This window comes from Cuculus canorus, chromosome 2 (assembly GCF_017976375.1).
Source record: "Cuculus canorus isolate bCucCan1 chromosome 2, bCucCan1.pri, whole genome shotgun sequence".
NCBI lineage: Eukaryota > Metazoa > Chordata > Aves > Cuculiformes > Cuculidae > Cuculus > Cuculus canorus.
This window is the reverse complement of record NC_071402.1, coordinates 89,081,656-89,098,000: the sequence shown is the minus strand read 5'-3', so window position 1 is coordinate 89,098,000 and position 16,345 is coordinate 89,081,656. Positions and strand designations below refer to the sequence as shown.

Below are 16,345 nucleotides of genomic sequence, written 5' to 3'. Positions count from 1 at the left end.
AAAAGAAATATCAGCATGACCAATACATACTATTTTATTGACTTTCTGTCTGTGATAAACATGCTGGTAAATAAAGTGGAGTTTACAAATATTTTTGTCAATAAAAGACCAAGAACTGAGTGAATATCAAGTACGATGATAGAAAACGTATGATTTTTCTTATGGGATCTGGAGCATTCAATGGAATAGCTGTGACTAATACAGAACTGTGGTTAAGACTTCTTTACAGAAAATAGGTTTGGACAGCTTTCCAGGAAGCTGTTTCTGCCTTTTACTTTGTTTCGAGAAATAGGCTGATAATGATGACCATCATCAAAACGTAACTGAAGATCATGCCCCTTTTCACATGAAGCTGGCTAAAATGAGGGAAGTAAATTAGATACTTAAAAAATGCATTCATTCATTCTAAAATACTAGAAAGTTGAGAAGGACATAATATAATTTCAGCAGTTAATTTGAAAGCAAATTCTATAATTTCTCCCTGTTCCTCAATGATTTTTTTTTTTTTTTTTTTAATTACAAGAAGGTCAAATAGAGTTGAAGTATCAGGACTGACTTTCCCTGACCATGGTGCAACAAGGTGTACTTTCCAAGGAGACAAAGAACCAAACAAGGCAGATCTATTATTTAAATAGATTTGGCTTTCCCTCCTCCCCTCTCTTTCCCCCAACAGGAAAACATTTTTGTACCTCAGGTGGAAGTTAAAAATCAACAGCAGCAAATATTTTGAAAAACAAAATTATGTGGCCACAAAAGTCATCATAATACTGCAGATCTGATAAAAAAATGGAGTTTTTCAGACCCAGAAGAACCCCTTATAATTTTGTATTCCAGTAATATGATGACTAGTGTTGAGATGTGCAGTTGCTTACTACTTTAAAATATAATCAGTTGGTACTCAGACTATTTAAGAAATGAGCACTTCAGAAATACAGTGACAAATCTTACTCCAGTCACTCACTTTCTCAGTCCTCATTACTCAAACACAAAAGAGAAGACAGTGTTCTGTGATTTACAGAAAAAAATTAATAAGAGAATGTTTGGTGTTTGTGGTATCAAAAATTGCTGATTTTCCCTTTTTTTTATTTAAACATTCATACCTATGACATATGGGAGGACGTCCAGAACACCCACAAAAAGTTACTTTGTGTTGAAAAAATAAAATGATATGTAAAGAACTAATTAGTACAGTCTGCAATTCAGAAACTTGGCCTGATCTGGCAATCTGTGATTCTTTATTGTAGCAGAAATGCTTATTGCTCTTGAAAATGAGTCAAGCAGGGAACAAACACATTTTTTCCATCAACCACCGAACCAGAAGTATGTACATTAAAGAAAGACAAAGTGCCAAGAATATTAAAGATATTTTTTCCAATTTCCTAAGAAACAAAACCAAAACCAAATCCAAACAAGCCACACAAGCAATCAATACCTACACTCAATAAAGTAATTTTTTTTTGGTAAAAACTATAATACTGAATAACTGTATCTTCATGGGTTTTAAGAAGTAACTAACTATTAGAGTGGTTCTTACAATTTAAAACAAAGTGATAAATCAAAAGTCAAATCCTCAGCTATTTTAACATAAGTGCTATTTTCACCAATTTCATTAATGCCATTTTAGTTTCTGAGGAGGATCTGGTTTCAAAAAATTTCTTCGTTAGTTACTTTACAGTAGTATACCAAGATATCATATTTTTTAAAACCAAACCAAACCCCATATTGCTATAAATTTGAGAAGCATTAAGTTTCACATCAGCCTTTACAAATAGAAGCCAAACTTACTGAAGAAAGACTTGAGTCTTCATGAATGCTTCCAAACAAATCTGGAGATGAAACATCAACTGAAAGACTAGGAATATTGTTTAAAAAGTGAGTAGTATAGTGATTTTGATTATCTGATACATGCTGGATTCAAATGAGCAGTTGGAGCAGAAGACTGGAATCTTGTTTCAATGCCAGATAGCAGCCCACATTGATCATTTTTAATAAGATGTCCTCAAAGCCTGCAGGACCTTGTGGACAGACGGTACTATTCTAGTTACAGACCCTTCCTTCTTAAAGTATTTTCATTTTCTGTAATTTCTCAAACAAAACAAATTCTGATTTGTTTTTACACCTATGCAGCAAGAAGTCAAATAGCAAAAAAGAAAGTGGCATTAGAAGCACAGCTAATGTGCCTTTTTCTGATGCATATGACAGGCACCAATATTTGCCAAGTCTCTGTTTTTTCCCAAAGAAACAATTGGTACTCTTGAAAATTCAGGCTATTTTGACTTGTTTTGTTCTCTAAATAAGTGGCCCATGAGCAATAATGGAACAAACTTTCAAGCATTAAGCAGAAATACCCATAGAACCAATCAAAATAGAAGAGAAGAAAAGAAAGACGGGGCCACTTCTCTATGAATAGATATTAAATGTCAAAACCAACATAGCTGCTTCCTCAGCACACTACACCTCCTGCTATTGAATAAAATCGTATAACTAATACTATATTCATTATCTTGTACAATATTTATTACACGATGTCACACATGTAGTCTTATTTCAAAGCATCACTAACCAGAGGCAAAAGTATTAATAAGAAATATGAAATGCCAGAGAGGATAAAACCACACCACCACTGAAATTTGAGACCCGCACCAACAATGTTAAAATACTACATCTAGGTCCCATATACTTTACATACTGTGAAGTATCTATGTCACCATCAGGTTTGGTGCTCAGTTGTTCCAAACAGTCTATAAACACCTAGGAAACAAAAAAGCAAGATCAAAATTTTTTTACCAAATCTAAAAAAAAAATAAAATTCTTAAATTCACTTTTACTGCAGTCCATAGAAGCAGAATAATCATCATCATCTTTGTCTTAAACCTTAAATACATTAATTAATATTTTAGTTACAACCTTTGAATGCATATTTTTAGTTTTATAAGCATCAATACTTACTTGTAACAAAACACAGGAGTTTTTAATCATGCTACGTGATTCTTATCATCACTGCATACTTTTAGCCATGCCTAATCTGCCGATTTACAAAAAAGGCATTGTTAATGTTTTTGAACTATTCAATCTGAAGCTGGTCCAAAGTAAACATCACAGAATCACTGAGGTTGGAAAAGACCTCTAAGATCATCCAGTCCAACCATCAGCCCAACACCACCATGCCTACTAAACCATGTCCAGAGGTGCCCCATCAACACATCTTTTTAATACCTTAAGGGATAATGACTCCACCACTCCCCTGGGCAGCTGGTTCCAATGCTTCGCCACTCTTTCAGTAAAGAAACGTTTCCTAATATCCAATCTAAACCTGCCCTGGCACAACCTGAGGCAATTTCCTCTCATTTTATCACTTCTTACTTGGCAGAAGAGACCAGCACCCACCTTGCTACAACCGCCTTTAAGGTAGTTGTAGAGAGCAATAAGGTTGCCCCTCAGCCTCCTCTCCTCCAAGCTAAACAATCCCAGTTCCCTCAGCTGCTCCTCACAAGACTTGTTCTCTAGACCCTTCACCAGCTTTGTTGCCCTCCTCTGGACATGCTCCAGCAGCTCAATATTTTTTTTTGTACTGAGAGAATCAAAACTGAACGTAGTATTCAAGGTGTGGCCTAACCACACTGAATATAGAGGCATGACCACTTTCCTGGTCCTGCTGGCCACACCATTTTTGCTAAAAGCCAGGATTCTGACGGCCTTATTGTCCTCCCAGGCACACTGCTTGTTTGCATTCAGCCACCTGTCAACCAGCACCCTCAGGTCCTTTTCCCCTGCAGCTTTCCAGAAGCATCACTAAAATCCCTAATCACTAAAAATTTGCTTTGGCTCACAATTTCTTATTTGAGAAGACTATAAAAATGGTTCAAAAGCCTAAAGCATACTATTACCTAATTCCAAATATATTTTCAAAAAAATAAGACTTTGTTACAAAGAATATTGGTTTCTGATACAAATATAATAAGCTAGATCTTCAGCTGCTGAAAATCAGCATTGCTCTTTTTACTGTTCTTTATTGATGTTAGACTATATCAGCTCAGAAAGTGTCTCTCAATCATCAGTGATATCTTCAACAGTAAATCCGTAAAATACTTGAATGTCACTTACATTTTCTGGGATACTAAGAAATGTTTGATTTAAAAGTACGTAGAGCTTACTAGCTGAATCAGATTATATCAAATACTCAGCAGGTATCAGAGGAATAACACAGTCATCAACTTAAGTTACCTTTTGGGAGACAGGCAGGGTACAAAGCACGCATTTTTGTTGATCGCTTGTGTTCACAATTTCATACTTAAAAGTGCTCAAGTTACCTGCATGATCCCAATGCTTAGCTGGCATACATCCTCCTGTGTTTTCTGCTGCTGGAAAACCTGAAGATGCAAGCATATTATTTCAGCAGAACAGCTTCATGTGGTCTTATTCGCAAGGAAGGCCTAAGTAACCTATCCCTAAAGAGATGACACAGTTATAGCAATGGCTGCTGGGACAGTGTTTTCTCATGGATTAGTTTCAATTTTTCCCCACTCTAAAAAAGGGGAGAAAGAATACAAGCACCAGTAAACAGCCTGACAAGCATGAGAAGATAACACAATAAAAGGAAACAAGTCCTACTACCTAGTACACACAACACATATCCTTGTTGGCTAATGTAATTGCAGCAAAAGCTCCCAGGATATTCAAAGACCTTTGTACTCTAACAGGAACAATTCACCATGCACTGTAGATTCTTTGGAATAATGTTCATTAAGAAATCAGACAAGCTAGCTACAAAAATTAACGTTAGGGAGGAGAAAGGAACAATACCCATGCAGAGGGGCCCAAGAAACTTTTTGGAAAAGTGTTGAATTTCCTTAGATCACTGAAACCTGAAAGAAAACACCTGTATCACAATCAATCAGGGCTTGAAGGTACTAAGTAGGCGAGGACAATCAGAATAAAAAATTAGAATAAAGGTTTACAGAAGTAAAAAGCTGAATTTCAGTTCTGCAAGTAGTTTGGATGCAACACTGAGCAAAGAGTAACTCCTAGGAATGATCCCTTCACCCTTTTTTTCCATGTAAATAAAGTCACATCTACTGCTATCTCAACATCACATTAGTAGCATTTTTCCAAAATAACAGCTTTAAAAGACTAAAATATAGCTCCAATATGCCCCACAGACACCCTAACAAAAGAAACACAAACAGAATTCTAAAAGCTAGGCAGCAGTGAAAAGTGTCTCCGTGGAAAAAATAAAGAGGAAAGTTACACCCCAGTATCATTCTCTGAAAGTTCTTGTTCTGCAACCCAATAGTAATTTACATAAAAAGAACAAAAATAAAAGCACAAATCAAAACTTACACTGGCCTCTCCAGGTTTGCAGTCCAGCACAGTTTTAAGAGATTGCAAGGAATGGACAATGCACTGTTCAAACTGGGATGGCTGAAAGGCAAATGACTTGGTTAGCTTCAAGTAAACATGTCAAATCTATACTACACAAATACAAAAATCACAATTCGTATATTGCCAGAGGATCCTTTTTGTAAAGATGTACTTTTGTACTTAAATCTACAGAATTATTACCATAGCTCAATGTACATCTTTTTAATCAGAATGAGAGACTTCAACACCAAACAGCCTCTTCTAAAAGAGTAAGGAAAGATTTTTATAGCTTGTTTGTGGTAGCATATATTGATGATTACATTATAAATCCTGTGAAACTCTTCATCCTCTCCTCCCTTGATCTAACTTGGGATAGATTTTCAGCTGGGATGTCTGATATGCCTGCATTTTTTTTCAGCAAAAGGTTTCTAAGAAAAACAGATTGAAATTGCTTTCACATGGAGGAGAAAAAACACTGGTTTTGGGGCCTTATTTTTACCTTCAGGTTTCCAAATCTGAAGTACTAAAGTCTTGTTGCATGTAACAATTTCACTTTGAAAGTGTAAACGCGTTCACAGCATGAGAGTCATTAGTCAGTTTTTCCTTGTCTTTCTTTCTTCCCTGTTAAGTCACTTTTTTTTTTTTTTTTTTTAATGAGGCTGCCTGCTGGTCTTAGGCAAGAAGCTGTTGTACAGGGCAAGGTGAAGCTGAGAAGTGTCACTGTCTAGAAAAAAACGGACATCATTGTATTGGAATTGGGTCTAAGAAGTGCACAGAAAGGATTCTAAGCCATGTAAGCCTGCTTTTCATCCAGCAGATTGTTTATGGTATGTCACCAACTTCAGGCTTAGGGGTAACTTTAAGTTTTGTAAATGCTGGGTTGGAGGTAGATCGTGGAAGTGATGCCTATATGGCAACCTAAAAATCACAAAAAGCCACTAAGACAATCTGTATTCATTATTTTTGGACGTGCTTAAATGAAAAAGAACAGCAGTTAAGTGCTGCTCTTGGGTTGTTTTTTTTTTGTTGTTTGTTTGTTTCCACATAATAAAAATATCACACCTCAGGAAAAGAAAGCTGTTCAGATACGTTATTGTTTGGATATTATGAAACTGAGGAAAGCTGGTTTTGTCTGAGTCTCACTGTATCTTTTACCTAGAATACAAACGCTAAAACATTGGTAGGAAAATGAGTATTTCCTACAAACTCAAACCACAGTTTCTGTCTTAATCCTAAAATGTCCCCAAAGAGACTGCCTGTTCCTTGTTTATACTGCTTAATTTTTACTAGAATTTTTGCTGTAATATTACCACAATGAACTCTACTTTAGTAGATAAATGACCCTGCTATGACAAAACAGTCAACTGCCACCACTAATATTTGGCATGTCTCAACCATGGCCTCAAAAGGTATCTACAAAAGTGCTGTATACAATGAATTAATGCGTGACTTCTAAATACAAAAAACACTTAAGCAGTTTTAAAATAAAGATGGGTTAGGATACAGCAAAAGCATAAAGAAAAAACACTTTTGTGGCAGATCCTTGGATCCTTTCTCCTCCCTCCATTTTACAGATGAATAGAGTGAAAACCAGGAAAGTTAAGGGACTTGCCCAAGTCAGCAGCAACTGAAACCAAGACTAGATGCTGCAAACCTGGTTATAATACTACAATTGCTCAACAACACTCCTTCCTACAATGTGTATATTGTGATTGCTTAATGCCCTCCTACTCAACTTCAAATACATATTTATAGAAACAAATAAGAAAAACTAAAAGAGTCTGTGGAGCATTCTCTAAGATAATATACACAAAGCAACTCTACCTCCCACAGGCCCTTTCTGCTTTCGCAGATTGTTTTTAAGTCACACCCACAAGATGCTTGCTGTGTTTTAGGCATTACTCATTACTGTTTATTTCCAGAAAGCATCTCACTAATTTATCTGAAGTTGGTTTCAAGTCATTCATTGTGTGTAGGCAATCTCCTAAATTAGTTGCTTCTCAGTTCAATTTCTCATATAACATGTAAATAACCTATTTATTTAGCTACAGACCAATTCCATGGTACTAAGCCTACTAAGTTATGAAGTATTTTGATGTGAACTAAACTTGTTGCAAACTCAAAAATACTTTTACTTCAGTAAATGATCCCTAAAATAAGGTGCTTAACCATGAAAGTTATTATTGTTTATCTCAACAAATTCATGCTAGAGGTCAACAGTAATTACACTGATACATTTAAAAAACCGTACTTAAGGCAGAAAGTCACGCTACATATCTTGATGCCAAATTCTTATTTCTTTTTTTCTCTCAATACGTGGCACAAATCTGAAAAGCTTTTATATATGCTTGCCTTTTTTTTCCTGTTTTGCACCTTCAAAAATATCGCTGTCTAGTAGTACCATTATCACCTAAAGTTACTCCAGGCATAATACTTTAAGTAGTACAAATAAAAATTTTGGAAAAGGAAGAAAATAAAAAAATAACTTTGTGTTTGGTGATGGGATCTGTTAAGACTACTCTAAATAAGTAGCCATTCAAACAAAACAATTTTGTATTCTTCTTCCTGTATTTTCATATTTTGATAAAACAATAGACACCAGCCTGTTTACATACAGATAAAATCTAAAATAATTAAGTTTTTGGAGACTACAGCACCTAGTTTCATTGCACTTGCAAAAAAATATCCAAATCCAGCAAAGGAATTGCCTACAAGACACATGTGTATACCCACCAACGAAGTCAAACCTTCATTGTCCACAACCCAGTCTTCCTTTTCAGCTAACCTCTTTATATCTGTAAGAGAGCAGAAGGGTAGAGGTGGGGGAAGGAAAGTATTCATTCTCATTATCAAAAACTCCTTGAACTTGAAAAGACAAACCACAGACATTGGGACTGCAATGACTAGGCACACAAGCAAATAGTACTAAAAGCTTCAAAGCTTTCAGCATTCTCAAATGACTAAGAATGGAACTCATACATGGTTTGCTGGTGACAACACACAGAGAAGTGTGTCTATGATACATGGCAAGAGTTGCATGAAGCACATCTTTTACTGGAAAGCTTAAAATTAAAGGAATACTTTGAAGGCTTTGGGTGTGTTTTTATTTTCTAAATATTTGATCACAACATAAAATACCACATTTCAGAATCCACATCTATTATACTCCAGCTCTTAATTAAAAATGAAAGAACAACTGCCTAGCATTTTAGCAAGGATAGAAAGGATAGCATATAATTCATATTTAGTAACTATAAAAGAGGCTCAAAGTCCCCACTCAGGGTCAAGGATCCAAGGTGCTGGGCTTTCTTCATACATGAAGGCATATGTAACAAACTGTCTCTTCCACTACCCGGAAAGTGCCAACTTCTCTAGTCTTACCGAAGCTAACAGGAGCTAGGTCAGGTTGTAAATCCAAACAATCATGCACTGCAAACAAAATCCCTCTATGGACATGTGCATTCTGCCTCTTAACTCTTTTGGGGGGCTTAACTAACTTGCAAACACAACACAAATAAATTGTGTGCAGTTCGTTGGGGCCCTGACATACAGTTCTTCACACACAAATTGCTCATCAGAACTGTCTGCACATCATGAGACTTTTAAATGAGGAAAAAATTCCGTGAGTTACCATCTCTCCCCAAAATACAAGATATATACAAGAGAATAACTAACGCATGCTGAAATGTAGCCTCACTAGCCTGGTGCTTTCATTAGCTAAATTAAAAAACTTGGTTATGTTTTCATAACCTGCAATTCTACATCTCGTGGAACTCTAGGCTTAGTGAGCATAAGAAGTACTAAGGAATTCTACAGAATAATTACTCTGTTCGTTTCCCTATTTAGAAAATATCTTAATTCAACAGATATTCTGATATGATTGCACTGGTCATCCTTCACATGCTTTTGTGGCTGCTCACTTTTGCATTCTGTTCTGAGCTAATACAAAAGAAACAAATTTCTTTCTCACTGATCACCGAATTCCAGTCAAAAACATTGATGTAAACTCCCTGTCTAGCCTGGCATTCACAGAATTTGTCTTTCATGACCTTTATGACCAGTGATCACATATGAGAGGGAAAGAACACAGACTGCTTTGCTTCTCAGGGCCAGCATGAGTATCTGATGTTTATCATAAGACAACAAGAAAACTGTGTGTGGGGGCAGATTTATCCTATTTAAATAGGTAAGGGTAGAGTGCTCTACTAAAAATTTTGACTGATCTGAATGCCTTTACCAACTTAGATCATGCAGCAAGAAATGAGACTGAGCTTTATATCAGCAGTCTACGCAGCTCGTATTTCAGAGTGATTACAGAAGAGAGATTCAAATCCAGGAGGAGCCTTTTTGAATTATATATGACAGATACAACTACATCTGATATCCATTTACACAGCTCCATAAGAATATCGATTAACTGTTCTACTGGTTCCCTAAAAAAAAAAACCAAAAAACCCAAACACTTTCTCCAAGGGCTCAATTAACCTGGTTCTGTCCAGAAAAAAAACATCTAAGCATATGAACACACTCAACATACACAAGTTTGCTTTAGCTGGTAAAGATGAAAAAAAAAAGGTCCTATAGACAAGGCATGCTTTGCAACAATATGGAATGAGAGTTGTCACACAGGCAGGTATCTTTTCTCCTCTTTTAATATCAAGTCAAAACATAGAACTACTGATAGGGGATGGAAGTAACAGTCAAGGAAGGCTGCTGTTATTGAATAGATGAGATACATTGTCCAGTCAACACAACATACTGGCATATGAAATGAAATGATCTGATCTCCACACAACATACTGGCATATTAAATGATCTGATCTCCACCGATTAGGCACAGACTAACAAGAGATTTCCTTCACAGAATGTATGTGGCCAGAAAACAGGATATAGGAAGCAGAAAATCTGTATCTGAACAAAGAACTGGACTATTGTTATGATGCAACAAATCAGCAAAACTAGTAAGACAGCAGACCTTTTGGCCAAGAGCTTCACAATTAATCAAATACCAGAGCTCTCTGGACTGCGCTGGAGAAGTTAGGTGGATAACTCAGAGATCTGACAAGCTAAGGATTGTCAGCAAAACTGTCTGGAGTTAGATAGTTCCTTCCTTTGAAACAGTCAGGACTTTAGAGGAATCACTCACAATTCCTTGACAGAGGACAGTCAATCCAATAGGACCATCCTCATATCACAATTAAAATAATAAATAAAACTTCTCTGCTTTCAATTTAAAGTAGAATAAAATCTGAATTGTGCTGTGAAGAAAAGCAAAAATTATTTATCCATACTTCATGTAGAATCTTTAATAGTGGTAATACTTTCCGTACAGAGTTTTAAAGAGACAAGACAACATAAGTAACTTGTATGGCCAACTAGCTTGAAATATAATATTAATGCTGAAATGGGATTTAATAAAAAATTAAGAGCCAAGAATACACTTAATATCAATGTGATACCAAATAAACCATACAGGCCTTATAATTTGGTTACCAAACTTAAAACATTCGCTTAACATAGTTATCTACGCTTAGCACATTTAAAGCTTGAATAAAACACTTCACGTCAGCCTACAAAATAATGATGAATTATATATTAAAGATTAAAACCTGATGAATTTGTAAGATTAAAGAAGTCCCATTTTTTTACACTAACTGTGATTAGTCTTTTGGAAAAAAAACCCAGCTAAGTGAATTAGTAGACCAATCTACCCTGATTTTAAGAGAGAAATTTACTTATGGAAGATTTACTCCATTCATATTTAAGTTTCAGATGGACTGGATACAAGATGGTGAAATGAATGGCCTTGGATGCACAGAGAGTCACATTAGATTTAGAGAATATATTACTGGCCTTGACATTTATAGTAAAAACTGGAAGTCTGGCGATTTTAATATTAGTAAATGACCTTGAAAAGCGCAAAATAAAATACTTCATAAAAGGCTGTGCATTTTTTTTTTCTTGGGGGTGGGACATTGCTTATTTAATTCTTTGCTTTATAGCAGAACTCAAAATTAAAATAATGATATTTCAAATATGGAAAAACAGCATCATGAGATAAATCACTCTCACGGTAAAACTGTTGCAACCCATAAACTACTGTATTCATTAGACTAAGGGTAGAAAAGACTCACAATGCACATTTCTGTCAGAAAAGTGAAATACTTGAGTAACACTTCTGAGATACTACAGAACTTGGAGTTCACTGGCACTACAGTATCTGTAATGAACATGGTTATCTTCCAGAACATAGTTTGGCCTGATCAGAGGCAAAAAAAAATATGATAGTAAGCAGAGAGACCTCCTGCCTTCTATTACCTTCGGCTGTGTGTTGTAAGGTCACTATAATGCAACGTACACGAAGGTCCAAAATAAGATCCTGGATGATCTGAAGCATATCATTGGGTATCTCAAGCGCAGTAAGAGACTCAGAACTAAGCCTGGAAAGCAAATAAAGTTAGATTGAATTATAAGACTGCAGGGTTCTTTAAGATGATATAACTGTGGAATTTTGTAGACATTTCCTGTGTATGTGAATACATTAGCTCCAAACGCAGTGCATCTTTGAATACTGATCATACCATTCAGTGAAGATGAATCATTTGCTTAATTCAGAAGCTTGCACATACAATGTATTTTACTGTAATATTACAATGTCATCACAGCAGCATATCAACTTTTCCAGCTATCCTCTTGCACTTCCCTGCCTGCTTTTCCCGCATCCATTTCTTGCCTTACGATTCAAGAATAATCCTTTTGGAGCAGAAACAGCTTTTTTGCTGCTTTTATGTGAATGTCTAGGTCAAATCCTAGGTCCACAACAGGATTTCAGAGATATTATTTACTCGTGTTACAACAGTAACAGCCATCGAGCTGCCGTAAATGTTGTCGTGGCTGTGCATCATATGGCCAAGAGTATTCACATTTAAGGAACCAAAATATAGCTATTGCATCACCTGCAGAGTGAAGAGTGAATTCATTTACTGATTTGCTCCCAACTCTGACCAGGCACAAATCACCAGCTATTATAGTTGAGGATGTCCATTTTTTTTTTTTCCTTTACACACAGTAACACAACAGCTGCTAGCAAGGAATGGCATTTCAGCTTTTAACTAAAAGGCTGCAGTTGTGCTCAGATTTTAGTTAGGCTCACTGCTTTTATCCAACTCCTAAGTACTTAAGCAAGGACAGTTCAAATGCAGTCATTGCTATTTGCCCTGCTGCTAATACTGAGCAACACACAGGTACTAGAAAAAGCCAAGGAACAGCAGTAGGAAGGCACAAGCAAACAAGTTTCAGTAGTAAGTGGAACATTTCCAATGTGTAGGTTCCATTTCCCTCCCTCTGGTGGGAGCATAAATCATCAAAATAAATCATCAAAACCCCACCATCAACTAGACTGCTATCTATTCAACACAAATACTGAATTAGTAAGAGTACATAAATTGGCATTATCTCAGGAAACACAGGATGTAGATACCCATTTGTGAGAACATTAATTAACTTCATACTGCACACAAGTCCTGTACTTACACGCTAACAGGTGCATACCTTTCTATCCTTACAATAATGCAAAAGTCTGGCCGACAACAGCATCGCTTTATTGGATAGCTCTAGTTTATCCCCTCGGACCTATGCCTACTAGGCAATGACAGAATGAGGTACAAGAGAAAGACTGTGCAACCGCCTCAATTTAAGCTGAAGTGATATATATAAATAATAAGAAAAATGAAGAATGTATAGCTATAAATGCCAACTCCTTGTTATCTAATTTTATAAGTCTCAGCATTCTTATATAAAAGCAGAAAATGGTAAATCATTTGTGAGATGACTGAAAAGAGTAAAAATCTCATGTGTTTCATAATGATTTTATATTAGAAACTATAAGGAATAAGACAAGTTATTACATAACTTTGCAACATAAAAGTTTTTTTTGCAATGTGTAGACACCTCATGAGAAGAGTCCACCCTCATCGCTGGGACTTCAGGATTGTTAAACAGACTTGACAAAAGGTATGTATCACTACTAGTTTCACCTGCAATTAGAATATCTATATGTGCCTTTGCCAAGAGGCAGGAATATCCCAGACTGTCTTCCCCAACATATTCTTCACGTGCACTATGGGGACTTTATCCCCTTCTACAGTTCATGGAAATTTTGACTGGGCAGGCCTGGCTTGACTGGGAGATCCCCAGTGATAACTAACTAGGTGGCTTTTGTTAGATCTGTATCCCAATGTTTGAAGGTCCCATCACCAATCACTTTCAGTGTAGCTTTTAGCAGTCCATTGTACTGTTTGATTTTGCCGCAGGCTGGCGTACGATAGGAGATGCGATATACCCACTTAATGTCATACTTTTTGGTCAGGTGTCTATGAGGCTGTTTCAGAAATGAGTTCCATTGTCTGACTTAGTTGTCTCTGGGGTGCCATGTCACCACAAGACTTGCTTTTCAAGATGTGGGATAGTGTTCTGTGCAGTGGCATGGGGCACAGGATATGTTTTCAGCCATCTGGTGATTGCTTCCACCATTGTAAACACATGGGGCTCACCTTGGGGGCTTTATGGGAGTGTGATATGATCAACCTGCCAGACCTCCCCAAATTTATATTACAGCCACTATCCCCCATACCAGTTTTTGCCCACTTGGCTTGCTTGATTGCAGCATGTTTCACATTCATGGACAACCTGTGCAATAGTATCCATGGTCAAGACCACACTTTTATCAAAAGCCAACCTATGTATTGCATCTCTTCCTTGTTGGCCTGAGGTGTCAGTGGGCCCACTGATCTATAAATAATTCACTCTTACATTGCCAGTCCAAATCCACCTGAGCTAATTCAATCTTAGCGGCTCAATCCAACTGCAGGTTCTTCCAATGTTCTTCAGTAGTATGACTCTGCTACATAGGCATCTATGTGACATAATTTTACAACCAGATTCTCTTGGCAGGCAGCAATATCTTGCCACAATGAGGCAGCCCAGATGGGTTTGCCTCTGTGCTACCAGTTGCTCGGCTTCCATTGCTGTAACCACTCCCACAGAGCACTGGTCACCACCCAGGTGTCAATATAGACACCTCCTCCTCTAGTGATATTTAGAAATCTTTGACCTCTGTCCAGTCCATGACCACTTCCAAGATTCCTGAGCAACTGGGGTTTCCTATTTGAGCCTGTTAGTTGATCAATGCAACCCACTTACTCCACATTGCATGAGTTGCATGACGTGTAGAGGAAAGACTCCTTTGAACATCCAGCCCAGCACCAGCAGTCAGGGTGCCAAGAGGAGCTGTGCTTCAGTAACAACCACTTCTGAAGTAGCTCGAATTCCTTCATATGCCACCAATATCTCTTCTTCAGTTGGAGAAAAGCAGGTCTCTGATCCTTTATATCTCTGACTCCAAAACTCTAAGGGTCTGCTTTCCGCCAGAGACTCCAGGTAGGGCCATTCTCCACAGCTGCAGTGTAGATCACATTCTTTATATCTTGTCCTGCCTGGACTGGCTTAAGGGCTACTGCATGAACTATCTCCCATACACTGGACATGTCATGGTACTGAATATCCTTTTGGCCAGCTGTCCCACCCCATGCCCCATTCCAGCTTCTTGTGAAAATTAACTATTTCCCTGCCAAAACACAGGAAATTAACCTTTTCCCAGATGGACTCAGGACACCTCCGTACACTAATGGCTGAGAATTCTATACAGTAATGAGGCACTTTGTACTTAGATGTGGACATTACTAAGATCACAAACAAACATAACTATAAGCAAAAAGACATTACAAACAGGAGTATCATCTTTCATAAGACAACTGTAAAAGCAAATCATGATTCAATAACGATACTATAGTAAGAAGCAAGCTATTTTCACCCATTTTGTCAGAGACTGGAAGATGTGTAGCAAATGAAGCAGATAATTGCTTATTACCCTAAAGAATCAAATCCTGTTTCATTCACAAAGCATCTATGCTGTGCCAGGGAAATATTTTATTCAAACTTTTTCATAAGATGCTATGGAACCATTACATCATAAGGCTATATCATGAGACATTATTAATTACACTTGTACACAGAATCCTAAATCTGCCATAAGTAATTTTTCTGTAATTCTACTTTTGAAAAATATTAACATTCTCACTACACAGGGTATTGAATGCAAAAAAAACCCAAATCAATTTGTCTTAAAGCACTAATATTCCACGAATAATATCATCTTGCAGGTCCACAGATACGTTTACCTTACAGTCTGGATAACATGTGTTAGCCACTGGCCAGAAAGTTCAGACTTCATCTCCCAGCCACCATACTGTCTTGACTCTCCTTCTCTGAGGCTGAACGGAAGCAAAGCTCCACGGATAAGTTTTACCAGACAGTGCATCACTTCCTGAATCATTTTCTGCATCAGAAAAAGGGAAAGAAAAATCAAGCAAAAAGCGCTACTTATGTGCTTAAGCATCCATGTACTTGCTGTACACAACAGCTTTGGAATGTATGACTTACAAATGGCTCCACATGGTAGAAAGTAGAGGAGAAGGAGGTATAAAGGTACAGAGATGATTTAAGAAACCTGATTTTCAAGGTGGTGACACTGAAGTATCTTGCTATGCAGGACAACTGGAAGAAAACAAGGTTTCCCCGTCATAACTTACCTTGAAATCATTTTGCCTTTGTCTAGCATTTTTCTTCGATCTTTCCATTTGGCCAGATTTTTCAGCAGTCTAGTGAAAATGAGAAAATTGAAAAGTTTAAGTATCATAATCACTGTTGAAATAATTGTGACAAAAGAGGTTTTCAAAGTGACATGGAAACAGACAAGTTTATGATAAAATTACAAAAACTAATTCATGGCACCTCAATAAGCAAAGATTATATAATCAATACATTCAACTTACTGTAGGTCACTGCATTAATGCTTAATTCTGAAGAATATTGTGTATTTAAGACAAAGTTAGAGACAAACATAACAGTGGGCCAAGCAATACAA

The 16,345-nt window shown here is 36.9% G+C and overlaps 1 protein-coding gene across 1 annotated transcript in view; it reads right to left on the bottom strand.

Annotated features, from left to right (window-relative positions):
- The window catches only part of EXOC2 (exocyst complex component 2), a 130,872-nt gene that overhangs the window by 40,786 nt on the left and 73,741 nt on the right, over positions 1-16,345 (bottom strand). The window contains exons 14-21 of the mRNA XM_054058920.1: positions 16,011-16,079; positions 15,600-15,757; positions 11,680-11,801; positions 8,095-8,156; positions 5,341-5,421; positions 4,311-4,370; positions 2,690-2,751; positions 1,786-1,852 (exon numbers count right to left, since the gene is read on the bottom strand). Coding sequence (XP_053914895.1) covers positions 1,786-1,852; positions 2,690-2,751; positions 4,311-4,370; positions 5,341-5,421; positions 8,095-8,156; positions 11,680-11,801; positions 15,600-15,757; positions 16,011-16,079 — 681 coding nt within the window. The remainder of the gene's footprint in view (positions 1-1,785; positions 1,853-2,689; positions 2,752-4,310; positions 4,371-5,340; positions 5,422-8,094; positions 8,157-11,679; positions 11,802-15,599; positions 15,758-16,010; positions 16,080-16,345) is intronic.